This window comes from Typopeltis vanoorti, chromosome 8 (genome assembly GCF_054136105.1).
Source record: "Typopeltis vanoorti isolate ZY-2024b chromosome 8, IOZ_Tvanoo_1.0, whole genome shotgun sequence".
In the NCBI taxonomy this organism is placed as follows: Eukaryota; Metazoa; Arthropoda; class Arachnida; order Uropygi; family Thelyphonidae; genus Typopeltis; species Typopeltis vanoorti.
In genome coordinates this window covers 60,011,369-60,038,667 of record NC_143556.1, presented here as the reverse complement: position 1 = coordinate 60,038,667, position 27,299 = coordinate 60,011,369, and the positions used below count along the sequence as shown (strand labels likewise).

General features: G+C 36.6%; 1 protein-coding gene across 3 annotated transcripts in view; it reads right to left on the bottom strand.

Moving 5' to 3' along the window:
• LOC150104027 (influenza virus NS1A-binding protein homolog) overlaps positions 1 to 27,299 on the bottom strand; it is a 266,485-nt gene that overhangs the window by 14,579 nt on the left and 224,607 nt on the right. For all 3 annotated transcript variants that reach the window (XM_090397250.1, XM_090397248.1, XM_090397249.1), the window contains exon 10: positions 6,799 to 6,924. In XM_090397250.1, coding sequence (XP_090253376.1) covers positions 6,799 to 6,924 — 126 coding nt within the window. The remainder of the gene's footprint in view (positions 1 to 6,798; positions 6,925 to 27,299) is intronic.

Sequence of the window (27,299 nt, the reverse complement as noted above, 5' to 3'; positions counted from 1 at the left end):
CCTCCAGACTTCTTGCCTTGGCACTCTATCGTATGCTTTCTCCATATCAATAAATACCAGATGTAGCTCCCTTTGTTTCTCTCGATATTTTTCCATCATCTGTCGTAACCCAAAGATAGCATCTGTTGTTGATCTACCAGGCATGAAGCCAAATTGTTCCTTTGCAATCTCCACCTCCTCCCTCAATCTACCATCAAGAACCCTTTCTAGGATCTTCATTGTGTGGGACATCAACTTTATTCCTCTGTAATTTTTACAGTCTTGTGCATCCCCTTTACCCTTGTAGATGGGAACAAGAGTACTCTCCCTCCATTCCTCAGGTATATTTTCCTGTTGGCAAACTTTCATGAACAGGTCCCACAGCAGGTCAATTCCCTCTTCCCCCAGCGCCTTCCATGCCTCCACTGGAATTCTGTCGGGGCCCACCGCTTTTCCATTCCTCATCCTCTTCATGGCCTCCGTCACTTCCATTCTACTGATGTTCTGCACCATCCCCTCAGAAGGCTGCCCATCTCCTCTGTGAGTCCTTGCATTTTCCTCATTCAAAAGTCCCTCAAAGTATATTTTCCATCTGTTTCTTATGTCCACATCCCTCCATAATACTCTTCCTTCAGCATCTTTGATCTGCCTCACATGTAAGATGTCCTTAGCTGCTTTATTTCTACATTTCGCTAGTTGGTAAACTGTAGACTAAAATACACAAAGACTATTGAAGAAAAAATGAAAGAGTTTGAGAACAGGAACCAAACACCCTGGAGATTCAGTGGCAAGCCTGGAAGAAAATCCCGATTGATTCAGCCAGAAAGGCATTTGGTGAGGTTGTCTGCAATGGTGGACAGAGGAAGTTAAAGAGGTGGTGAAGGAAAAGAAGAAAGCATATCAAGAGTTCCTGGCAAATAAATAGAATACAAAGACAAATGCAAGAAGAAAGCTAAACACTGTGTAAAACTTGCTAAACAAAAGTCATGGGAGGATTTTGGAAAGAACATAGAAAATAAATATCAAGAAGGTGGTAAGATATTCTGGAGGTTGTTGAAGAAGCTTATAAATGGAGGAAAGAGTGCTGTAAAAGGAGTTAGAGATGATAAAGGTGACATGAAAATGGGAGAAAAAGATATCCTTGAAGTATGGAGTAATTACTTCAAAAAATTGCTAAATGAAACAAGAGTGATTGCACAGTGATAAAAAAACACTAGTCAGGAATACATATCCATACTTCAAGTAGAAAAAGCCATCAAAGGCTTGAAATGTGGAAAGGCAGCAGGAGTAGATGATATTCGACCAGAAATGCTGATGTATTTTTTTTTTTTTTTTTTTTAAATAAAAAACCTGTGGTGCGTTCATAATTAGAAGAAACACACGTATAAACCACAGTGAAAATTATTTAATTGTAAATATTTCATCCTAAGTATCTAAGGACATCATCAGTACAGTATTTAAACAAAAATTAGGAATAACATACAGTTAGGGCGCATGATTACAATAGAATCTCATGAAAATGTGCATAACGTGCTAAAGTAGTACAAAAAAAAACAAAAAAAAAAAACACGTTAATTATTTAACACAGTTCTGTATGATAATTTCCCATACTTTAGGAATAGTAAGAACGTTGTTGCAGTTTAGGTTTGGTCTGTGTAGTAGGGCTTCAGAACTTTCTTTGTATAAACGTTCATGTTTAAATATAGATCTATGTAAAAGTTTAGCCTTTTCCCAATGGATCCTATGGTTTGGATTTTCAATTCCGTGTTGAGAGAGGCCAGATTTCTGCGGTTTAAGAAGACGAATGTGGTCTTGATGTTCCGAGATGCGTTTCTGAACAGACCTACCTGTGTGTCCAAAGTAAGATAATTTGCATGAGCATGAAATCTCATAAACACCAGGTAACATCAAGGGTGAGAATTTGTCCTTAGGAGAAGGTAATAAGTTGTAAATTTGGTTGATAGGTTTGTAAGTAGTGGCAAAATTGTATTTCTTCATAATTTTAGAAAGACGTTCTGAGATGCCTTTAACGTAAGGTATGGGAATCCTATGCACTTCTTCCTGTCTGGTTTGATGTATGCAGAAGTGACTGATGATTTTTTGAGTTGTTTTGGGATTATATCCATTTAGGATGGCTGTATTTTTGATAACTTCTAATTCCTGGTTTAAAGATTCTTAAGAGGAGCAGAATTTGTGTGCTCTGGAAACTAGTGATTTAATAATGCCAGATTTCTGAGATGGATGATGAGCAGAAGAATTCTGAATGTAGCGACCTCAGAATGTAGGCTTGCGAAAGACGGAAGTGGCGATGGAACAGTCTTCTTTTCTTTTGATGTGTAAATCCAAAAAAGAGATACCCTGTGGAGATTCTTTTTCTAACGTAAAGTTGATGCGATGATGAAGAAGGTTAATTTTATCTAGAAACAGTTGTAATTCAGGTTCGGGATGATTCCATACTGCAAATACGTCATCGACATATCTTAGCCAAATTTTTGGTTTGGGTTCAAAAGTGAATATTTTTTCCTCAAGGTGTTCTAGAAACAAATTTGCTAGGTTTGGTGATAAAGGAGATCTCATTGCTGTTCCTTCTCTTGCTTGTAAATTTGACCTTTCCAGGTGAAGTAACCTGATGCAATAACAAACTTGAATTCTGCTCCTCTGAAGAATCTTTAAACCAGGAATTAGAAGTTATCAAAAATATAGCCATCCTAGATGGATATAATCCCAAAACAACTCAAAAAATCATCAGTCACTTCTGCATACATCAAACCAGACAGGAAGAAGTGCATAGGATTCCCATTACTTACGTTAAAGGCATCTCAGAACGTCTTTCTAAAATTATGAAGAAATACAATTTTGCCACTACTTACAAACCTATCAACCAAATTTACAACTTATTACCTTCTCCTAAGGACAAATTCTCACCCTTGATGTTACCTGGTGTTTATGAGATTTCATGCTCATGCAAATTATCTTACTTTGGACACACAGGTAGGTCTGTTCAGAAACGCATCTCGGAACATCAAGACCACATTCGTCTTCTTAAACCGCAGAAATCTGGCCTCTCTCAACACGGAATTGAAAATCCAAACCATAGGATCCATTGGGAAAAGGCTAAACTTTTACATAGATCTATATTTAAACATGAACGTTTATACAAAGAAAGTTCTGAAGCCCTACTACACAGACCAAACCTAAACCGCAACAACGTTCTTACTATTCCTAAAGTATGGGAAATTATCATACAGAACTGTGTTAAATAATTAACGTGTTTTTTTTTTGTTTTATTTGTACTACTTTAGCACGTTATGCACATTTTCATGAGATTCTATTGTAATCATGCGCCCTAACTGTATGTTATTCCTAATTTTTGTTTAAATACTGTACTGATGATGTCCTAAGATACTTAGGATGAAATATTTACAATTAAATAATTTTCACTGTGGTTTATACGTGTATTTCTTCTAATAATGCTGATGTATGGTGGTATAAAAGTCTTACAGTGGCTGCACTGCATAGTTCAGAAAGCATGGACAGAGGGACGAATTCCCGATGATTGGAGTAGAACTCTCATAGTACCTACATATAAAAAGGGAAATAAAGCTGAATGTGAGAATTACAGAGGTATTTCCCTACTGAGTGTTCCTGGTAAGATTTATGCCAGTATACTTGAGAAACAGTTGAGAAGAATTGTGGAAGAAAGGGTTGGTGAAGAATAAGCTGGATTCAAGACAAATAGAGGCTGTCAGGATCAGATCTTCACTTTATGACAAATAGTTGAGAAAGCATGGGAATATAACAAAGATCTGTATTTAAGTTTTGTCAATCTGGAAAAAGCATATGAAAAGGTGCCAAGAGAGAAGCTATTCAATATGCTACAGTTATATGGTGTGGTGTCAATGGGGCATTATATCAAGCAATACTTAGTCTTTATTTGAGTTGTATTTCAGCAGTTAGAATTGAAAGAAGTACAGGCAGGTGGATTAATGTTAAATCTGGTGGTGTCAGACAAGGATGTACATTATCCCCTCTCTTATTGATTACCTATATGGATCATATTATGAAGGAAAGTGGTATTAAACCTGATATCAAAATCGGATATGTTAATGTCAGCTGTTTGCTTTATGCGGATGATGGTATACTTCTAAATAAATCCACTACAAGTCTGCAAGATTCCCTGACTAAAGTGAATAAATATTTGTTCCCAGGATATATAGTACTTAATTTATGTTTTAGCATGCTTTAGTTTATTCTAGGACACTGGACTCTGACATCTTGTGTTTGCAGATGCTGACTGTAGATGGATTTTTATGGCTATTGGAAAGTGATCTGTGATTAGTTGTTTTAACACTGCTTTCTTTACTTTAGTTAGACTTTGTGTTCTTACAAACATATGATCCAAACATGAAGCACAGCCATTGAAATCCCTCGTCGGGACATTTACATGTTGCTCAAAGCCATACATGGCTAATAAATCCACGAAATCAAGAGAATAATGGCTGCTGCTTAGCAGAGTATGGCATGAAGGTCAGCATTAAAGAGACAAAGACAATGAAAATATCAACTGCATTGTGAATGGAGAACCTATAGAAAAAGTAAAACATTTCAGCAACTTAGCCACGATTTTTAGTGAAGATGGCAAGTTAATGGAAACAAACAACAGAATCAACAAAGCTGGTATGGTGGGTAGTCAAGTGAATAAATTCATATGGAATAAGAGAGAAATTAGTCGGAACACTAAATTAGCTGTATACAAGACAGTGTTCGAACCAATTTTAACTTATGGATCTGAGAGCTAGATCAGAGGTAAAACACTTGACCAAAGACTAGAGACCACAGATATGAGAGTCCTGAGAAAGATTAGAGGCATGAACAGATTGCATCAATGGCAATATCATATTAAAAACGAGGATATTAGGAAAAGAACTTGATATTGTCAGCATGCAGGAATGCGTTAGCAGAGCTAATCTCAGGTGGTATGGTCACTTAAACAGAATGGGCGAGGAAAGATTAGCAAAACAAGTGTTCTCTGCCAGGTTGGCAGGAAAACGATCTAGAGGAAGATCAAGATATAGACGGATTGTTACAGTACAAAGTGCCTTAGACGATAGAAATATAAGATCTAGTAATGTTGCAGTCTTGACAAGTAACAGACTGATTTGAAGGAAAATTGTAGATAGGAAGTTAGTAATGATGCAAATTTTTCATGTAGTACTATCATATCCAGTACACCCCCTTGAGGGTACATTGGCAGGAATTTGATGATGTATTTTTAGTTTTAAGTTTTTTGATTTCCATGTATATTTTTGATACCTTTGTTATATGATATCTAATGATACAGCAATACACATGCACTGATGAGATGCCATAGTGCACTAATGTTTCTTCTAGCATAGAATTATCCTGATTTACTTACTTACTCTTTTTTCCTGCCTTGTTATAAGCAATTTTAAATAATTACATCCATGAAATAGTTGTCTCTGGTGGCTTCACAATTAAATCTACACTTTTGTCAATATAAAAGTCCAAAGCAAAACTCAGTTAAACAATGAGTTGATCATTGTATTTTTTTTTTTTTACTTCTTCCGTAAACTGAATTCTTAGATGAATCATATATATTTTTGAAACCATTGATGATGAACCTTTCTGATGATATATTTGCAATATGGAAAGGTTCATAATCAGGTTTACAATTATTAGCTTCAAAAATAAGCGGATTCATCCAAGAATTAGTTTACTTTAGAAGGAAAAAAAAAAAAAGTAGCTTTTTTAGATATTTTAATTCTTCATCAACCAGATGGTAGTTTACAATTTTCAGTTTTCAGAAAAGAAACCCATACTGATCATTATATCCATGCTAATTCTCATCATCCTAGTTAAAAGATTGGAACTATTAAAATCCTGTTGCATTATGCTCTTATTTGTTCTACTGAAGACCTTTTATAGCAAGAATTTAATTATATCAAATCTATCTTCATGAACAATGGCTTTAATGAATCTGTTATTAAGGAAGCTTTTGCTTGCTTTAGACAACCAGTTTTTAGATCTCTTGAAGATTTCACTTGGATTCAACTCCCTCATATTAAAGGGATTTCTGAACAAATAGCTAAAGTTCTAAAACTTCTTAATATTGTAGTATCTGTTCATCCTGTCAGAATGATTTCTACCTTCCTTTCTTCACCTAAAGAAAAGTATCATCAGGCAGATCTGCAGCTGTCCACTGTGAAGAACATAAATCTTGCATCCAGTATCATCAACCAGAACAGTCTGACCTAGCAAAGATGCTATCTCGACTAAACATAGAGGTTTTAGAAGAAAACTAAGCTTTTACACAGAAGTAGTTTCCTTATAGAACACTTATATAAAGAGTTTTGACACTACACTGACATTAACTTAAAACAGACCTGATGGCCTTCCATTATCCCTTTTATGGAAAATATTATATTATCATTTTTTGTTCGAATTCATGTACTTTTTTCCTCAAATAATTAGGAATTTTACTGAATTGTTTGTTAGCTTATTAATGTTGTGTTCCATTTTCAATGTACTGAGGATAACCTATGATACATAGGCAAAAATTTTAGTTCATAAATTTCATGGAAGTTTAGTATATCAACTTATGCACTGATTTTAAAGCAGCAGTTTAAACAACCTCTTGTGTGTGTAATTACCATAAGAACATAAAATCTGAATGTGAGTGAATCTAAATTGAGGTGTGGCAGATATAAGGACACTATGCAATATTCAGATTAATCCTGAAGTACAATATACTGCCTTCTTCATTAACTAAATATTTTTAAAAATAATCCAATACTTTACCTATTTGTAGAGATGAAATAGATGTCCAGGCATTTGTCTGAGGATCAAATACATCACAATGTGTTAAGCCACGTTGTCCATTCCAACCACCAATTACATAAACCTTGCCATCCAAGGTACACAGACCTGTAAAGGGGCATGAAGAACATATTAGTATATGTGCAAACAACATCTGAATATATCTACTTCCTCCAACGTGATGCCCAGCTAGAAAATGGAGGTCCTACTTATCTATAATTAAAGATAAAAGCTTTCTGGTAGTAAAAATAATTCAAATTAAAGCAGCCTCAGCAGACAGCAACTAGTATCGCCTGGTGAGTCCAGGAAGAACTGTCCGATGGCTGCAAAGAAGACAAATGTTACTTAATCTGCATTCATGCTGCAAAAACAGACATTTATAAATTATTTCTGCCACAACCCACTTGGGAAGCTCCACACTGAACAATAAGAGCTCTGGCAATGTTGCATTTCACTTCTGAAGAGCAGAAAGTGCAAAGTCATATTCCAGGGATGCTGATGGGAAAATACTCACCAAGTTAATGATCCACTTCTGTTTGCTGTGGGCAAAAGCTTAACTGTATGGTGTTAGCAGGAATGATTATAATTTACAATCTGAATATTCGGCCTCAATTCTGGATACATAGTTAAAATTATTGTATACAGAAGAAGTGATGAGAGCAGTATGTCACAGAAATAAGGATTCAAAAACTGCATACTTTAAGTATTACTGATATCACCACTGGTTAATGAACTGTCAAAAAGGTTAGCTAGCTTCCCTATGCCAAAAATTTACTACAGGGATTGGCAGTCATTATTCTTAATGGGTAGTCAAATAGGTAACATGCCTTGTAATCCTAAATTGTGTTGTCTGAAGAGAATTAACAAGCACAAACACAAAAACATGCACAAAAAAAAAAAGAGAAAATAAAAAAGGAAAAAAAAAACTAAAAAGCACTATACATAGGTAAACAGCATGCACATGGAAGGTGTGTATACGTATATATATACATCTCTTTATACACATAATATATATAACAGCAGGCAAGTTTATCTATAGCTGTCAGAGGAAACCAGGGGAAAGATAGCTATGTTCTGTCTCCCTCTGTGTGCATCCCCCAGTTGAGGCTGAACTGCTACAAATAACTAATGGTGCCGTGACTGGGACTATACAGTACCCTAAAATGGTGAGAAAGGGGATCCAATGTCTTCTGTGAAGTAAACATAAAGACTCCTACAACAGTGCCACATAAAAATAAAGATCTTCGGCTGCAGCTTGTAGCTGAAAGCTAATCAGTTAACTAGTGAAACTGTCGAAGAGGCGTAGCTTGGGAATCTTGTTGCTGCTCCAGTTCCACAACCTATGTACTTCAGATGAGGACCTGAAATTACAGGAGAAAGGAGGAATGAGATTTTTTCAACTGTTCTTGGTCTCCTTTTAACACTCAGAAGTAGCTATGTCAGCTGACTAGCTAGAAGACACTCATTCAAGAAATTAGCAAGTTATAGGCATTTCTTAAGGAGCTTATAATATTTTCAATACTCACTGACCTTATTTCAACAATCTTAAAGGATAGTTTCTGATTTAAAATGTTTTACTCTTTAAATTTTAGACTGCAATAAGCTGCTGCCTATTAGCAGTTCAATACAAACTATTGATACAAAGTTCAGGAATGACAAAGTAGAGATTAATTATGCAAATTTAATAGGTTAATATCATTCCTAATAAATAAACATTGGGGAGAATATATCATGAAATTATTGTAGTTTTATTTTAAGAAGCTCACTCAAAGAAAATAAGTTTACAAGAAAGGAAAAGTAAACTCATTTTTTAGTATGGGAACCAAAATGTTTAATAATCATGCTAGTTTTATCACACATTTGCTATAACTATGTACAAAAGGCTTACTGATAACAGAACTGTCTGATTAACCAATAGTGACATTACATCCATACCAAACTAAACTTTCATATGCAGTACAATTTCTCTCTGTCTCTCACCCACAACAATGAAAGTGGGAAGAAGTCATGAGAGGTGTAGCATAAGTGGGAGGTTGCTCTGCTGCCGCCGGTGAAATACCACTACTTTCATCATTTCTTTACTGACCCGGTGAAGCGGAGAGCGGACCCTCCGGGTCCGCAATTCTAGCCCTAAGCGGCGGGTCTCTGTTGCGTGGTGCGATCCGCTCCAAGGAAAGTGTCAGGCAGGGAGTTTGACCGGGGCGGTACATCTGTCAAAAGGTAACGCAGGTGTCCTAAGGTGAGCTCAGCAAGGACAGAAACCTCACGTAGAGCAAATGGGAAAAAGCTGGCATGATCTTGATTTTCAGTACGAATATGGACCGCGAAAGCAGGGGCCTATCAATCCTTTTGATTTTAAGAGTTTTAAGCAAGAGGTGTCAGAAAAGTTACCATAGGGATAACTGGCTTGTGGCAGCAAAGCGTTCATAGCGATGTCGCTTTTTGATCCTTCGATGTCACTCTTCCTATCATTGCGAAGCAGAATTAGCCAAGCATTGGATTGTTCACTCACTAATAGGGAATGTAAGCTGGGTTTAGACCGCCGTGAGACAGGTTAGTTTTACCCTACAGATGACTAGTCATTGCGATAGTAATCCTGTTCAGTACGAGAGGAACCGCAGGCTCGGACACTTGGTACATGTGCTTGGTTGAGTGACCAGTGGTGCGAAGCTACCATCCATGGGATTATGACTGAATGCCTCTAAGTCAGAATCACGTCTAGCCACTGCAACGATAACGTTCATTCCTCACTCGTTAAAAGGCAGCATTAGCTGTGCTTTCGTACCGTCATGGTGCGATTGCTCTGGCGATGAGACCACTAGAATGGAAGCATCAAGGCAGCCGTTGAGACTATGCAGCAGCTGCTTCCTACGTTGCACCATTCAGGTGTGACGTGCACCAAATCATCCGCAGATGACTTAGGTATTGGTCTGGGTGTCGTGCTCAGAAGAGCAGCCACCATACTGCGATCTACTGAATCTCATCCTCTGCCCAGAAAGATTATCAATTTAAATAAGTTGGCCAAAGAAGCACACCCTCAAATAAGTGATGATACTATACATTATAACTGACAAGAAATTAATTTTTGTCCATATTTCATCCATATATGTTATACTTTCCAACTATCCCTCATTGGAGAAGGGGGGGGAGACTTGCTAAATCATTCAGATGCCAAAAAACTTCTATATAAGATGTTAATAATTCACCTCATTAAATGCATGTAGTCTTGATGAATATAAACAATTTAAGCTTTAATCCTGTATGCATATATATAACTCAAATGAAGATTAGATTTCCATTCTGATAAATGGTTTACATGATTTATCTTCCTTTGGCAGATTATGCACTAACTGTTAAATCTTTGTTTTGTTTATACCAGTGACAGCCAACTGATAGCCCATGAAAACATGACCTGAGTGAGCAGAGACAAAGCTGTCAACAGTACTCTCGGGTTAGAAGTTTAACTGAGTGAAAGAGCACTGGGAAAGGATTAAAAATAATATTGGATTCTATTTCATTCAGTTATGGAGACATAACTGAGATAAAACAATGTGCGACAAATTAACAAATTAGGCTGATTTTTAAGAGCAGCAGCAGATTCTAAAAACAGTCTTTTTTAAATTTACTGTGATGGAGTATGGTGTTTTTTCCCAATTCTGTGAGCATTATCCTAAGCATGGTCTGCAAGGCCCAATCCAATAGTAGTGGTGAGCTATTCGGTCTTCTGATGGTTCTTGGAGAAATTGTTCAATGAAAGGATGAACACAGGTAAGCAAGAGAACCTAGGCAGGCATGACAGGATGCTGCATATGAGCTTAGTTATTCACATGTGGAATAAATGGATGCTAGTTTTGGGAGTGAAGCTGTCTGCTAGAAGTGGTTGGGTTGCAGAAGCCTTTTCACACAATACGACAATAATAAACATCCATGTCCATAGCAGGATTCAAACTTGGCCTACTGGTTGGAGAGGGTGAATCACTTGGCCAACCAGGCTGATGCATATGAGCTCGGACACATTAATGAACACGTCCCATTTTAGAAAGAATGTTTAATGGGACTATCATTATTATCATTATCAATTTAACTATCATAGAGAGATTGCTATGATAGTTAGAAAGAAACAAATAGTATGGAAAGAATGACCCCAAGAATGCTGGACCTAGTTTTGTCAGACAAGAAAAGCAATTACTGTAGCAGTAAGATAAAGAATTTGTTTGAAGAATCAATTCAGGCTGCTAAGAAAGTAGTCAGGTTTTAAGAATTATGTGAATATACATCAGCTAGGTAGATGGTGTATATCCAGTGCTGGACATTCATTATCTTTGTTCACTAATGCCAGAAGCATCAGGAATAAAGATGGTAAATGTTTAGCATTGGTAAATGGTACTGGAGAAAAATTGACATTAATGTGACCTGACTAACAGAAGAGGATTTTCTTATAGGAAAAGAATGTGATAAATCATATGAAGACAAAAATGATAGGGATTATAAATCAAATTTTGTTGAAGTAAATGGCATAATAAAGAATATATTTAAGCCCTTCCTAGTACAAAAATATACCAGAATCTGAATCTATAATAGCTGGAGATACTATGTAAGACCACAAAACAAACAAAACTTACAATCTCTAAATATGAAATCTATAAATTAGGTTAGTAAATATAAACAAAAATGTATATAACATCTAAATCAAGTGGAAAACAGCAACTTATTGTATAATTATCAAATGTGAAAAGAATTTGAAGACCAAAAAATGAGACTCATACAAACCACTAGGTCTAAAATCCATATTTGAACTACAAGGAGGGTGATTATGAAGTGCTCAGGGGGACAGCTTGGGGGGGGGGGGGTGTAGCATGGAATGAGGAGTTAGCTGGAAAAGAGATCAATGCAGCTTGGGGGATTTTCAAAAACTATCTAGTAGATGCAATGTCTAAGTGTATTCCAAGGGTGAGAAGGTTAAATAAGGTAGGTGTGAGATGGATGACTAAAGAGATTAAGCATGTGATATAGAGAAAGAGGGCATTGTGGAGGCAGCATAAAAGTAGTGGAAATAACCAATTCCATGAGGTCTATAAAGACCAGACAAGGAGGGTGACTTGGTTGGTGAGGGTAGCTAAAGCGAGGTATGAACAGCAGTTAGCTAATGAAGCCAAAAAGAATCCTAAGGAGTTCTTTCGATATGTAGCCAGCAAAAGAAAGAATGATTATAGAAGAATGACATTGATAGGAGAAAATGGTATAAAGATATCTGTTGCAGAATGTGTGGTGGAGATACTTAATGAGCAATTCATAAAGGTATTTCAATCTTGTGAATGTGACTTCATGGAGAGATTGAGAGCAGTAGATGATGAGGAAGAGAGACAGACATATAGGTGAGCAAGAAGTATATGGGGAGTTGAGGAAACTAGATGTTAATAAGACTGTGGGACTTGATAATATATCACCACATATTCTGAAAGAATGTGCCAGGGAGTTGACACCTGTCTTGACATATTTTTTTAATATGAGTCTTGCACTCGGTCAAGTCCCGGAGTGGAAGAAGGGCGAGATTGTGCCACTTCATAAAGGAGGTGATCGAACTCAAGCATCAAACTATAGGCCTATCTGTGTGTCAGGTGTTGTGGTTAAGTTGTTGGAGAAGCATGTGAGAACTAGGATCCAGAGTTGGGTTAACAACAATGGTATTATCTTTGATGGACAGCATGGATTTGCTAAAGGGAGGTCATGTTTTAGTAATCTACTTACTTATTACAATAAAGTGACTGCTTCCTCGGACAGAGAAGGATACATGGTAATATACCTAGATTTCGGAAAGGCTTTTGATAGAGTACCTCATGATAAATTGATAGTCAAACTAGAGCAGATGGGGTTGGATATTAGATTAGTGAATTGGATTGGAGACTGCCTATCTGAGAGGTATCAACAAGTTGTGTATGGAGGAGCGATATCCAGGAAAAGGAAAGTCACTAGTGGAGTGCCTCAGGGGTCTGTGTTGGGGCCATTACTGTTTAACTTGTATATTAACGATATAGGAAAAGATTTGGATGGAGATATTCAGTTGTTTGCAGATGATGCAAAGTTGGAACAAACCATGGAGAGTAGTGAAGATGTTGTGGTCTTACAAGAAGACTTGAATAAATTGAGTGATTGGGCACGAAAATGGGGATGCGAGTTCAACGCTGCAAAATGTAAGGTTTTAAAATTTGGAAAACAAAGATGGGATGTAGAATTTATACTTGGTGAGAATATACTGTTGGAGATGGAAGAAATAAGAGATCTGGGTGGCGATCTGAAATTTAGAGGGCACATAGCCAAAATTGTGAAGACAACACAAAGGCTTCTGGGAATGATGCAGAGGACACTGACGTGTAGAAGTAGGGTGATTCTTGTTCCGTTGTATAAGGCTTTGATTAGGCCACACATGGACTATTGTGTCCAGATTTGGTCACCTGGTTTTCAGAAGGATGAAGAGATGTTGGAAATGGTCCAAAGGCGATTGACTAAGGTAGTTTCTGACCTCTGGAATGTCGAGTATGAGGAAAGATTGAGAAGATGCAATTTGCGGAGTCTGGTGGACAGGAGGAAGAGGGGGATATATGATAGAGACCTACAAGTTGGTAAAGGGTTGTTATAGGATCAATGCTGGAGAAGTAGTACAGAAAATAGTGGGAGATCGGGGGGATAACCAGAGGTCATCCCTGGAAACTGAGAGGGTGTGAGAGGCAGGTTTTTTTTTTGGCAGAGTTGTAAATTATTGGAATGCCTTGCCTGAGAGTGTGGAGTCTGCAAGGAGTTTGAATGTGTTCAAGGCACAGTATGATGAGCTGTGTGTGTGTGATAAAAGGACCTCCCAGATGAGTCTTTGACTCCATGAGGTCTTGGGGTAATAATAATAATAATATTAGAATGGAAAAAAAAAAAAAAAGATGAGTATTTATGAACAAGCAGGATAAGAAAGGATGAACAAATAATGCTGATGAGGGATTGAATCCCTCTGTAATCATCATTGATACTCCCCACTTGAGTAGTGGTAGCAGCAGCAGCAGCACAAGTGATATAAGCAATGTGTTTGCTTGTATTACTGTCTAAGCAGTTTTGAACTGTGAAGTGCACAGATATAACTTTACTGATACAAGCAGAACTCATGGTGTGAGAATGTTGAATCCATAACAGAAGCTGAAAATCTGTATACAAATGAAGAAACCACTTTGCTTCCATTTGGAGAGTGATTGTGGAGTTTTAATTTGAGAGGTGGCAAAATTATGTGAGAACTTTTAATAAAAAAAATCCCTCATTTATCCAACCACAGCAAGAAACAATTTGCCAGATGATTGAAGAGTTATAACTAAAAGAACAATTATATGGTGCTGTACAAAAATGTGATTGACATTAACCCATTAAAAGGTTGATTAATTGAAAGTTCAGTCTTTTGAAGACTGGATAATTGAAGTATTACTGTATATGTGTGGCTTGAAATTATAAAAGTCTGAGCAGCCAGATGGATTTGCCTTGGCATAAAAAACTGCATTATAGAGGAATCAGAAGCACATGAGAAGTGGTCAAAGGTTGTCTGAAGGAAGCTATAACAGACTGCATTCCTAGGATAAATTGGAATGGGAGTCAAACAGAACAGATAAAGACTTGGGAACAAGAGACACATGAATGTTGTGAATCCAACACTGGGAGAAATGCGATGACCAAGCCCAAGAACAATATGAAAAGCAAACTATGAATGACAAACATGAGGAAAACAAAATCAGATTATTAAAAGGTTAGTTAAGGATATATTGGTACAATGATAGCAAGGTCATACTGCTAAACCAAAGATAACAGCAGTACTAAAGGTAGTAAACAGTAGTAAAAAGAAATTATTAAATAACATTATGCACAAAAAGCAAATAAAAAAAAATTAAGCAAAACAGAATCTATATATAAATAAAATCCATAATTAAACTTGCTTATTAAATAACTTAAGGAAATTAAGTTATTTAATAACGTACAAAGAATATAAATTAAATTAAACTAATTTATATTTCCAATATTTTGGCAATATCACGTTGCAATCTTCACAGGAACTTAAAATAAAAACACGTGCACACAGCCACCACACACAGTAAACGAGGACGAAGCAGGAAGCTATTGTTTCTCCTAAAAGTCCTGATGGTGCCCCCTAACAGGCTATGTAGGTATTCTTGGCCATTGGACTGAAGGTCTTCTGATGTAAGTCTCCCAAATTTGGGGCAGTCTCATGCAACCAAATTTGTTGAGGTTTGGCATGTTTCTTAGGGCTGAGGCTGATTCCATGAATAGCCTTTCAAATTTGAATTTACTACGGTGTATTACAGTGGCTTTCTTCCACCGTATTCTGTGGCGTGAATCAAGAGCATGGTCTGCAAGACTAGAGTGGCTGTACTGGTGAAACTGGATATAGTCCCTGTGTTCTGAAATTCTGATATTCGCTGTCCTGCCTGTTTGGCCAAAGTAGGACAGCATACGGCTGCAAGGGACCTGGTATACACCATGTAGGTCTAGGGGAAGTGGTTGGTCTTTAGTGGAGCAGATAAGGGAAGCCAATTTTTTATATGGGCTATAACATGAGGTCAAGTCATGTTTTTTTAGGATTTTGGTAATTTTTTCAGAGGTGCCTCGGATGTAGAGAACGGTGATGGATTTAGAGTAATCCTTGTTGTGAAGATGGGGAGGGGGGGTCTGGTTTGTCTGGTTTCAATATTTTTTGGATTTTTTTGGGGGGAAGGGGTAGCCATTGGCTGAGAATGTGTTGAGGATATGTAGTTTAGTTCTGTGGTTAGGGCATTGTTATTTGAACAGATAAGTTTAGCCCTGTTGTGTAGTGTCTTAATAACTCCATGTTGTTGTGAGGGGGGGGGGAGATTGTTGGTAAATTTATCTGCCTATATGGGTGGGTTTTCTATAAAACCTTACTCCAACATACTGACACAATGGTCAGTTTTGATGTCTCCTACTTATTCACAAATGTCCCACTCAAAGAAACCTTAAAACTAATCCAAGCTAAATTTCCTCCCAATATCTCAGCCCTATTTCAGTTCACAATGAACTCAGGCTATTTCGTTTGGCAAGGAAAATTCTTCAAACAAATAGAGGGGACAGCCATGGGTTCACCACTCTCCCCACACTTGGCCAACTTCTTTATGGAGACTTTTGAAGAGAAAGCCTTAAACTCTGCCCCACAAAAACCAACCATATGGTTTCACTACATTGATGATGTGTTTGCTATTTGGCCACATGGCTCTGATACACTCCTCTCCTTCCTAACACACTTAAACAACCAACACCCCAGAATCAAGTTCACCCTGGAAAAAGAGAAAAACAACAGTCTCCCTTTCTTAGACACACTAGTCACCCGCCAGCGCGCTGGAACCTTGGTTTTCTCAGTTTATGGAAGACCACCCATACAGGCAGATACATTCACCAACAATCCCCCCCCCCCAATACAATAATATGGAGTTAAGACACTACACAACAGGGCTAAACTTATCTGTTCAAATGACAATGCCCTAACGACGGAACTAAACCACATCCTCAACACGTTCTCAGCTAATAGCTACTCCCCCAAAATAAAATATTGAAACCAGTAACCCCCCCCCCTTCACAACAAGGATTACTCTAAATCCATCACCATTCCCTACATCCAAGGCACCTTGGAAAAAATTACCAAAATCATAAAAAAACATGACTTCACCTCTTGTTATAGACCATATAAAAAATTGGCATCCCTTATCTGCTCCAATAAAGACCAACTACTTCCCCTAGACCTACCTGGTGTATACCAGGTCACTTGCAGCTGTAAGCTGTCCTACTTTGGCCAAACAGGCAGGACAGCAAATATCAGAATTTCAGAACACAAGGACTATATCCGGTTTCACCAGTACAGCCACTCTAGTCTTGCAGACCATGCTCGATTCACGCCACAGAATACGGTGGAAGAAAGCCACGGTAATACACCGTAGTAAATTCAAATTTGAAAGGCTATTCATGGAATCAGCCTCAGCTCTAAGAAATATGCCAAAACTCAACAAATTTGGTTGCAGAGACTGCCCCAAATTTGGGAGACTTACATCAGAAGACCTTCAGTCCAACGGACAAGAATATACATACATAGCCTGCTATGGGGGGGGGGGCACCATCAGGACTTTTAGGAGAAAGAATAGATTTCTGCTTCGTCCTCATTTACTGTGTGTAGTGCCTGCGTGCACATGCTTTTATTTTAAGTTCCTGTGAAGAGTGCAACATGACATTGCCAAAATATTGGAAATATAGATTAAAGTTTAATTTAATTTATATCCTTTGTATGTTGTAATTTCCTTACATTATTTAATAAGCATGTAATATAACCAACGTCTAAGCTTTTCTATGAGAAAAAGCATAATTAAACTTGTTTGTAAAAATTAATTATTTTTAAAATGTTAAAAAATCTCATGCAATTTGTTTGAGTCAGATCAACCTGAGCGAAAATGCTCAGCCAGAGGTAAAAAACTTCATTTCTTTCTCCTCGAGCAGAGTACTGGCACTACATCCAAATGTGACAAATGGCAAGACACATGTTGAACTGCTTGCATATAAATAGGTCATCAGTCTTCAATAAATAAGAATATGTATGATGACTGACCTATGTGAAGTCTAGCAAGAACAGCTTGCTTTCTTCTGTTCATATGTTGACTTGACCACTAATGCTTAATTTCAGGCTTAATATCATGCAATTTGTTTGTCAGGGCTTCTTGCCAATGGGCAATTAGCTTTGATCTCAAACTGTCTGTATAAGGGACTGACAAACATTATTAAGAAAAGCAATCAGCTGATCTAGCAACTACAGTCTCATTTCTCAATTCCAATGTGGATGGGAATCCTGCACAACCAAACATCAAAATTAAGGGGGTCTTCATTTTAAACAAGAGGTATAGAACCTCACAAAGCACTGGATTGTATGAGGGAGGAGATGAAATAAGATCCACAGAATTCAATGAGGCTGTATAAATCACATACACACTTTTGGTAGAAGTCTTCTTTTACATGCACAAGCTGAACAGAATCTAACCAAGTCAGGAAATACAGCAACACAACCAACAGAAGTCAGATCTTGTACATCTTTATAGGTGAGAAGGAAATTAGTGTTCTGCTCTATGTACATTAATAACTGCATGCAGACAGATGGAGTGTGAGACTTAATTAGTAGTCACAGAGAGGTTATAGGATGGAGTGCAAATTTATAATGGAAGAATGTAGTTATCCTTGGTGCAGGTAATGTTGTGGGATGAACAGAGGTCTGGATGAATGGATTTGTGAAGTCATTAACATATAGAGCATAGCCTACAGTGGGAGGAAACTATTCAGTGATTCAATTAACTTTGGCAACAAAGAGTGTCACTATCTTCTCGATGATATGGCTGTGATAGTGTACTTCCCACTTGGACTTCAAAGACACATCTAGACAAAGCTTTTAATAAAGGAAGATGTTCTCTGAGATCTATGTTATAGAGGTCTTTTTATATGCCATACTCTACTTATAAGCTTTCTCCATATCAAAGACAACTAAAAACAAGATGTTTTCATTTCTAAGCAGACCAAATATCTAAAGTTGAGTGATGTCTACAAAAAAAAATAGATTGCGTGTTAGAAGATTATTGCTTTCTAAATACCAGAAGCATTACAACTTAGGGCTGTAATGCATCGACTCTTAGAACAGCAGCCCTAGCCTTCCCAGTGACAGTACTGCTCACCAGTTTGGACCATGGTCACCACATGGCCGCAAACTCTTGTGGATAAACAACTCAATATGAAAATCATCTCTGGTGTCTTAAGGTATACTCTTCTCCCATGGTTGCCTGTTCTTTCCCACATCACTCCTCTATGCTGCTTCAGAAATAACATCAACCTTCTTATATATTGAGATATCTTCTCACCTCCAGCTCATTGTCTTGCCTCTAGACGCCCATCTGACTTGTGGAAATACCAGATGATGGTCCCCAGGACTGGTGGAGAAGACTATTGAATTACAAATCACAAATCAGATCCAGCAATCACACCTCCAGGACTGAGTCTACCTCGATACGTTTGGAGTCAGATAAATAGCTTTAGAACCAGACAAGGCCACTGTGCCCACTTACTACATCTGTGGGAATCACAGTTATCCTTCTTCTGCATATGTACTGCTGTAGAACTATGTATCATATCACTGATGAATACCTTATACTCCTGTCCTGGAGGCTTCAGGAACTTGCACTTACTCCCAAATATAGTGTGATTAGCTGAACTATTAATTGGCCTACTGTTATGGCTAAGTAATTTCTTGTATTTTTACCCATATAATAAATAAATAACCATTTCTCGATTTTAACAGCACTTCACAAGGTTCGAATGCAGCCATCTGTTACTTTCAACATGCTAAAAGTAGTCGGGATCAGTAGGATGTTTGTATCAGACTATTAACTGTTATAATGATACAGAAGACTTAACTGATCGCCAAAGAACATGTAGACCATGCTGCATTAGGACATAACAGCTTGTGAGGGTAGTGAAGGCATATCTCCATCATAATCCCATAAGAATGCAGAAAGCGATGTCATGAGAAATGAACATTTCACAGAGAATGATGTCATATGTACTAACTGATTACCTGGGTATGAGAGCTTATCATTGTTCTACTGGAAACTTCTAACACCACAACTTATGCAGAAGTTGATAAAATCAAAGAAGTTGATAAAGTCTGTTGTTCCTGTACCACCAGAGAAGTGGTACACAAACAACAGATGCAGAGATATCCTCTTCACAGATGAGATTTTCACCATTGAAGATACTTTTAACTGCCAAAACGATTTAGTATATGTTCCAGATGATTGCACAGATTGTCCAATCATCTGGATTGCACATGCTGGGCATTTCAAACACTGAGTGCTGCTATATGCACATGGTGTGTATGTTCTCTGAAAGCTGCAAATGATTTACTGATAGATTAAAGGTTTATGCACTGTTCATGTAATAATATTTATGGCAGACTAAGTATATATTATTAAGAGAGACCTCCAAGGAGTCAGGGACTCATCAAGGGAGGCCACATACTACAGGCACCAGCTATCATACTTATTCTTGAATTCATTCACTGCTTGCACTCACAACATCCAATGGCAATCCATTTCAATCACGCACCACCCTGTGAGAGAAAAATCTAGCCCTCACTCCCTTCTTAGTGGCATTTATTCTTAGCTTCTAAAGATGCCCTCTTGTCCTTTCCCCACCCTCCAGTTTGAAAAATTCCATCAACTGAAATCCTGTATGACCCTTTCAGAAGTTTGTCACTCATATCACTTCTTTCTCCTGTTTGCTAGTGTCTGCAGTCTACAAATTCTCAATCTGTCTTCATAATCAGTATTCCACAATCCTGATGTCATTTTTTACCTCTCTTTTGCACTCTCTCCACTGTATCAGAATAGCAACTGTAAAAACCAGGAGACTAGACCTGAACACAATAGTCCAAGTGAAGTCTTATCAAGGCCTTGTAAAGAGATAAAATGACTTCCTTATCTTTACATGTGAAAGTTTCATTTCAGCATTACAATTATCTTTTGTGTTGTATTCACAATCTTTGCCATATGGCCCCTGAACTTCAATTTCCTATCTACTAACATTCCAAGATCCCTAGCCTGATTGGTTTCCTTCGTGATGATCTTATCAATATAATACAACATTGGATATCTAATCACACTGAAGTGAATGACTTTACATTTATTGACCTTGAAATGACATTGAACATATTCTAGATTATACCTCTTGGCCCACGAAATGTAAAATATTTATTGCCTGGTCATTCTCAGAAAAAGTTTGCTGATTGCTAATAGAAGATGAGTATTCAAATCCAGAAGTCCTTCTGGCTCTGATGATAGATATATGCTTGAGCACAACTCATTTGAAGACAGTCATTGTTGGGAATCCAGAAATAATCCCAAGCTTTGTGAATTGTTGTGCATTCAGCATTGCACCATGTTTTAGGAAAAAGGTGGAAACCAATTATATATTTTAAATTGTTGCAGTTGAGGCAGTTTTTATTATACATTATATGACATGATTCACTGTCAGTGAAAGATACCTGTTTTTTCTAAAAAAGAAAAAAGTGAATAAGTGAGCTTTTTGTGTGTGTTATCTGTAATGAAGTACATGGCTGCCCATGTAAAATAGTGAATCAGTGAGTGAAAATGATCATTCGCATATCAGATTCCTACTTAAACAGTTTGAAAGGAGAAGGTGAATAGATTGTTGTCATTAGCAGTGAATTGTCATGTAGGCATGTTGCTTCCTGTGCAGAAGTTCATTGGGCATATGCTCTATGACCCTTTCTCTAATTGCTGGAATGGGATATGACTGCCCACCAGAATGGTGACTTCTTTGCAAGCAGGACCATTCCTGACCTTATGTAACAGTACATAACGGAGAATCTTCACCACGCTTTAAATATGTCTCCTGCAGACAAAAGTATACTAGCTTATCCTTCAGCAGGACCATCTTGATATCAATGTTTTGGCAGAATCCACAATTCCGTTGTAGGAAAGATATTTTTTGTGGATTATTTGTGGTTATTGTGAGCTCTTGTTTTTCAGTCTTGGATTTTTTTTTTGAGGGGGAGGGAGACTAAAGACAGTCAGTGTACCATCTCTTCCTCCTCAGGAAAAATATTTAACTGTATGATAATGGGTATTTTAAAATAGCTTTGGATTCCTCTGTTGGCACAGATACATCCATTTTATTTATTAATGGGCCTGGATATATAGCCTTGATTCTATTTTTCGAGATAATCTTATTTTTCTTATTATACAGTTCTCATGTAGTAGGGTCATTTCAGAGAGGCCATGATTCCCCCCCCCTCTCCCTTTCTTTGATTCATTCTATCTAGTGAGATTCCAAGTAAATCATTGTTTCAGCATGTAATTGTGAGAAGGTGGAACAATCATGCACATAAATGTTCCCTTAGTCTTTGTTTTTTTATCATTTTTTATATTGCTCTGATTCTTACACCTTTAGTATGGCAAAGTATCTCCTAAATAGAGTTTCTGAAGATCCTGAGAAGTTTAGTAGTCCTAAACTCTGCCAGATAAAGGGTGACACACAAACACAATTAAGTGTTTAACTGTTGAATGTATAATTAAGGATGCAGTATGTTTTAGGTGCTTCAGATATCTTTTATTTTGTTATTCTTTGTTTCAGTTGAAATGTTAGTAGTTTCTGTACTGAGTTGGGGCTTATGGGTCATGTTAAATTTGAGGATACTCATACTGAAAAGGAGTTGTGCAACAGCTCCCCACCCACAATGGAACAATATGTGGATACCTGCTAAATACCAAGCAATGATACAATAGAAGAAACCCATACCAGCACCACAGTAAGCCTTATGCCATATTCTGAATACAGGTATACATGCTCATGTCTTTACTGTTCTGCCTTTATATAAAAATGTGTATATTTAAATCAACTTCTCAGGATCCAGATTAAAATAATTAGTAAGACAAAGATATCAAGGAATTATATGCTTGGTTTAATCCTTTATCCAAGTGTTAGCAAACAAAGTTTGTGCCTGAAATAAAATCAGGACTGGGGCAACTCGTATACAGAAGCTAATGACTTCACATCACTTGCCTTAGCATCCCATGCAAAGCACATATCCTTATGGGTATGTATAATACTATGCATTATGGGAAGGGTCACTACCCAGACCGGTTGACTTTTGAGATCTCATCAGTGGGAGCAAGATCCAAAGGTGATACTAAGATTGAAGTCACCTCTGGGTCTGGCTCCCCCTGATGAAACCTCAATAAAGGTCGACACGGTCTGGGTAGTGACCCTTCCCATAATGCATAGCATTATACACATACCCATAAGGATATGTGCTTTGCATTATGGGATACTAAGGCAAGTGATGTGAAGTCATTAGCTTCTGTATATAAGTTGCCCCAGTCCTGATTATATTTCAGGTGCAAACTTTGCTTATGCTTGGATAAAGGATTAAACCAAGTATATAATTTCTTAGTATCTAATTTATAGTATAACCAAGTGGAAAAACTTCCAACAGCTATCTCTAATCCAGAGTATTATTTTAATGAAAGGTGCAACATCTTTTGGCATTGTATATAAAAATATGACTTCAGCATTACTTAAACCTTAGTATCACCTCTGGGTCTAGCTCCCACTGACAAGACCTCAATAAAGGTAGAAACCAGTCTGGGTAGTGACCCTTCCCATAATGCACAGCATTATACATACCCGTAAGGATATGTTCTTTGCATTATGGAATACTAAGGCAAGTGATGTGAAGTCATTAGCTTCTATATACGAGTTGCCCCAGTCATGATTATATTTCAGGCACAAACTTTAGTTTACATTTCGATAAAGGATTAAACTAAGTACATAATTTCTTGGTATCTTTAATTTATAATATAATCAAGTGGAAACACTTCCAACAATAATTAGTAAGACATCTGGCCCATTGACTGGATACGCCTAATTTAAATATATATATGTTAGGCAGGTACAAAATCCAATAATGAGAAAAAGTAAAAGGAATGTTTTTGATTTTTTTTGTATAGTTTTTTTTTTTTTTTTTATTATATATATTTCATTATCTTTTTCTATATTACCAAACTACCGGCTTAAGAGATTATTTTTTAATAACTTAAATCATTTTACAAAATAAGAGAAATTTTTATGGACTTTAATCCTTTTCTGATATTCACTGTGGTCAGAAAATGAGGTATATTAAAGCAAACTGGTTCCACATTTGGGGTGTATTCTTGATGATATTCACGAGAGGACAATCTGCTTAATAGATGACCCTTCCCCCTCTGCACCATGACTTTCCTATAGATATTATCACAGGCATTGCTTCTACCATTCCTCCACTTTCTTTTAAGTAAAAACTAGAGCAGCCACTGGCCAAAATCCATAAGCTGTCCAGCTCCATACATACTTCATCCCATCCACCTCTATTCTTTGGAAGAGTTATCCCATACTGTTTTACCAAATGAGCACAACCTCCCTTAATCACTTATCCATACATGACTGTGGTGTTATAGGTCTTTGCCTTTTATATATGGGGTGTCAAAAAAAAAAAGTGTCATGAAACAAACAACTTATGGATTATTATCAGGTCACCATATACTAGACAAAATGTGAAAACTAGTTTGTCTCCCTTATTTTTTTTATTTATTATTATTTTGTATTGCTATGTTTGTTTCATTCGTATTTCTGACTATCAAACACAAAGATGTGAGATTACTAGCTTTATAGAATATTCTATTTTAGAGACATTTTTATCTGAAATTTGGTTGAAACGAACATGTTTCTCAGTATATTTCGCTATATCAATTATATCATAAAAATATAGTTGCTTCTTGTGTGAGTAACTGAAATGAAGAATTTTGAACCATATCAAAAGCAGGAAATAATAGCACCTATTAAAATTTCATTATGTGAAAATGAGTCTTGCTTAGCATTTCAAAACTATGAGGGTGGTCTGAAAAGTTCTCAGCCTATCAATGAAAAAAAAAAAAAAGATTTATAATTTCAAAATTATTTTTATTTTTCAACACAATCTCCCTTAAGACTAATACATTTACTCCAGCGCCATTATCCTGTCCCTGTAGTGGTTCTCAGTAAGATCTGCAAAATACCCCTCTACAGCTGTAATCACCTCCAGGTCTCATCCATAGTAATAAATCAACGCACAAAATCAGTTTTATTCATGTAACACTCCAAGTAGCACTCATAGTTTTTGATTTTTCTATACTGAGTTGAGGTTTGTGGGTCATGTTAAATTTGAGGATACTCATACTGAAAAGGAGCTGTGCCACAGCTCCCCACCTACAATGGAACAATATGTGGATACCTGCTATATATGGGCAAGCAATGATACAATAAAAGAAACCCATACCAGCACCACAGCGTCTTATACAATATTCTGAAATATTATCATACTTTTGGTTTTATACTATTTAGTATTTCATACTATTACCATAGCTTTTTCATTTGCAATTCTTTGTGCAAAATATATCCTACACGTTCTTTTGAAATGCCTATAGTCTCAGCAATTTCATGCACTTTGACTTGCCAGTCATCCAATACCATTTTGTGCACTTGATTAATGATTTCTGGTGTTATTACACTTTTTGGACATCCTTCAAGTCATTTTTTCAGAAAAACATCCTCTAGTCCAAGACTCTCCTACACAGATGTCGCTATAAATTTGAATGCCCATTTAAAGAGAGTGCTGAGGCCTAACTCTAATCGAAATGACTGTATATTCTTATCAAAAATATGGGAAAGTTTAATCCGGATAACACATTAAAATATATATATATATTTTTTTTTTAATTGAGACTTAATTCCTACATTAGTCTAATGTTATTTATAAATTAAGATTATTATATGAAATTGTGAATTAATACCTATAATTTAGTCATCACTCTGATGAAATTTTTCCTCTCTTTAATGCTTAGCAATGTAACATCACGTGGCTCGTTCTACTTTTGAATGATCAATTGTTGGTATTCCACCTTGTTAAAAACTGTTCCTATGTAGCCACTGCAGATAGTCTGTTAGTTTCAGACTGAAATATTTGGCAAATATTAAAATATTCTTGTGCTAACGTGTCTATAATTCCTAATTATGTCTCTCAAGAGTAAAATTCTATTCCTTCACGGGGAAAACTTTACCAAAAAAAAAAGGGTAAATTAGGTAAACTATCTGTAATACAAGATAAGTCCTTCACGTAGATCATCTTCAAGGCTGGTATGGCTACGTTTAAACTCGGCAGCCCATTTCTTAATTGTTGAAAACAAAGGATAAGAGTGCCCATAAACTTTTATGAACTTCAAATGAATTTCTTTTGCTATTAAACCTTCTTTTATAAAGAATTTTATAACTGCACAACAATTTTATCCATTTCAAGGGATACAGACAACACTTTTGCTTCAGGTAGCTGTATAAAACAAACTACTTGATAGAATGACTTACAATTTCACGTGGATGCTTATGACAGATGTACCGACTTAGGGGGAAAAAAAAAATCTTGCCAATAGTGTTGCCATCTATGGTCGAGGCTGAGAACTTTTCAGACCACCCTCGTAGTAAGTTTTCTCTGCCTCTTAATATAAAATCTTTTTCATTCTGTGGAATAGGATGGGAGTTAGACAGCTGAGTGGATAGCATTTCCATTCTCCAACCAACAAGTCATAGTTCAAAACCCAAAGCAAGAATGGATGTTTGTGTTAGGTGGAAGATGCATTTTGTTGCCTGGTGTGAGTTCACAAGTCAATATTAAGGAGACCTGAGGTGGTTGTTTGGAAAAAAGTTCTATGTTTAGTCTCTAGAGTAGGGATAGTCTAAAAGGTTAGATGTCCATCCTCGCCATTTACACATTTAGTTCATTTGCGAGTACAATTTTAGTACAACAATGTCATCTGGCACAGGCATAACTATATTTTTTTATCATTTAAAACATAAGATTTAAGGATGTACAAAGTATCTTAAGTAATCTGCTTTTACCAAACTAGATTCTTAGAAGGTCGAATGTAAGAATGATATTTCTAGTTGAAACCAGATTAACATCCCTACATATGACAGCATCATTGCTATCACTATCCATAATTTCATTGTCATATGTTATCATTCCATAATCCATAGAATGATGCCATATGTGAATTTAATGGGATGATCATTCATTCAAGTTTTATAGGCAATGGTATTCCCTCAATTGATACTGCATTAAGGAGTTGCCCCAAATGTTTCTTTGATGTTCCTATAGAATATCTCCTGAACATTTTTCATTTTTATGTTGTTTTAAACTGACTGTGGAAATCCTGCCAAGCTTTCTGAATAATCAGAAATGATGATTTATAACATGCATGTCTGATTTTTTCTAATTATGTTATTAGTGTTTACATCATTTGATTTTTTTTATGGTTTCTGAACATTAAAGAAATATTAGGCCCCTGGTAAATTTGAATAAAAGGATTCATACTCAAATGAGATTAATTTTATGCCAGGACTCATCACATACTGCCTACACAGCCACACATGCTCAGGCACTCACTAACCAGAAAACAATAAATACACTCAGAAGTGAGAAACCATGTCCATATCAGATGCTATAACAGCACCACAGAAAATCTACTATCGAAATGAGCCACTTTAGAAAACAAGTTTATTGGTTGTTTATTTAGATTATGGCCAAAGCAACCTACAATTCACTTTCCTGAAGTGATGTCCTGCTAAACATAAAACACATACCTTTTGTTGTTACATTTGTGACAACTAAAGCCTGTAGCTTTGCTGTCCAAAGTGAAAATTCATATCAACTGCACTGTAAATAGAATTTCCACTTGAGCACAGAAATTACAAAGGTTTACTGACATATTTATTAAGAGGTACATTCTTTTATGTGATACTTGCAAGTTATAGAC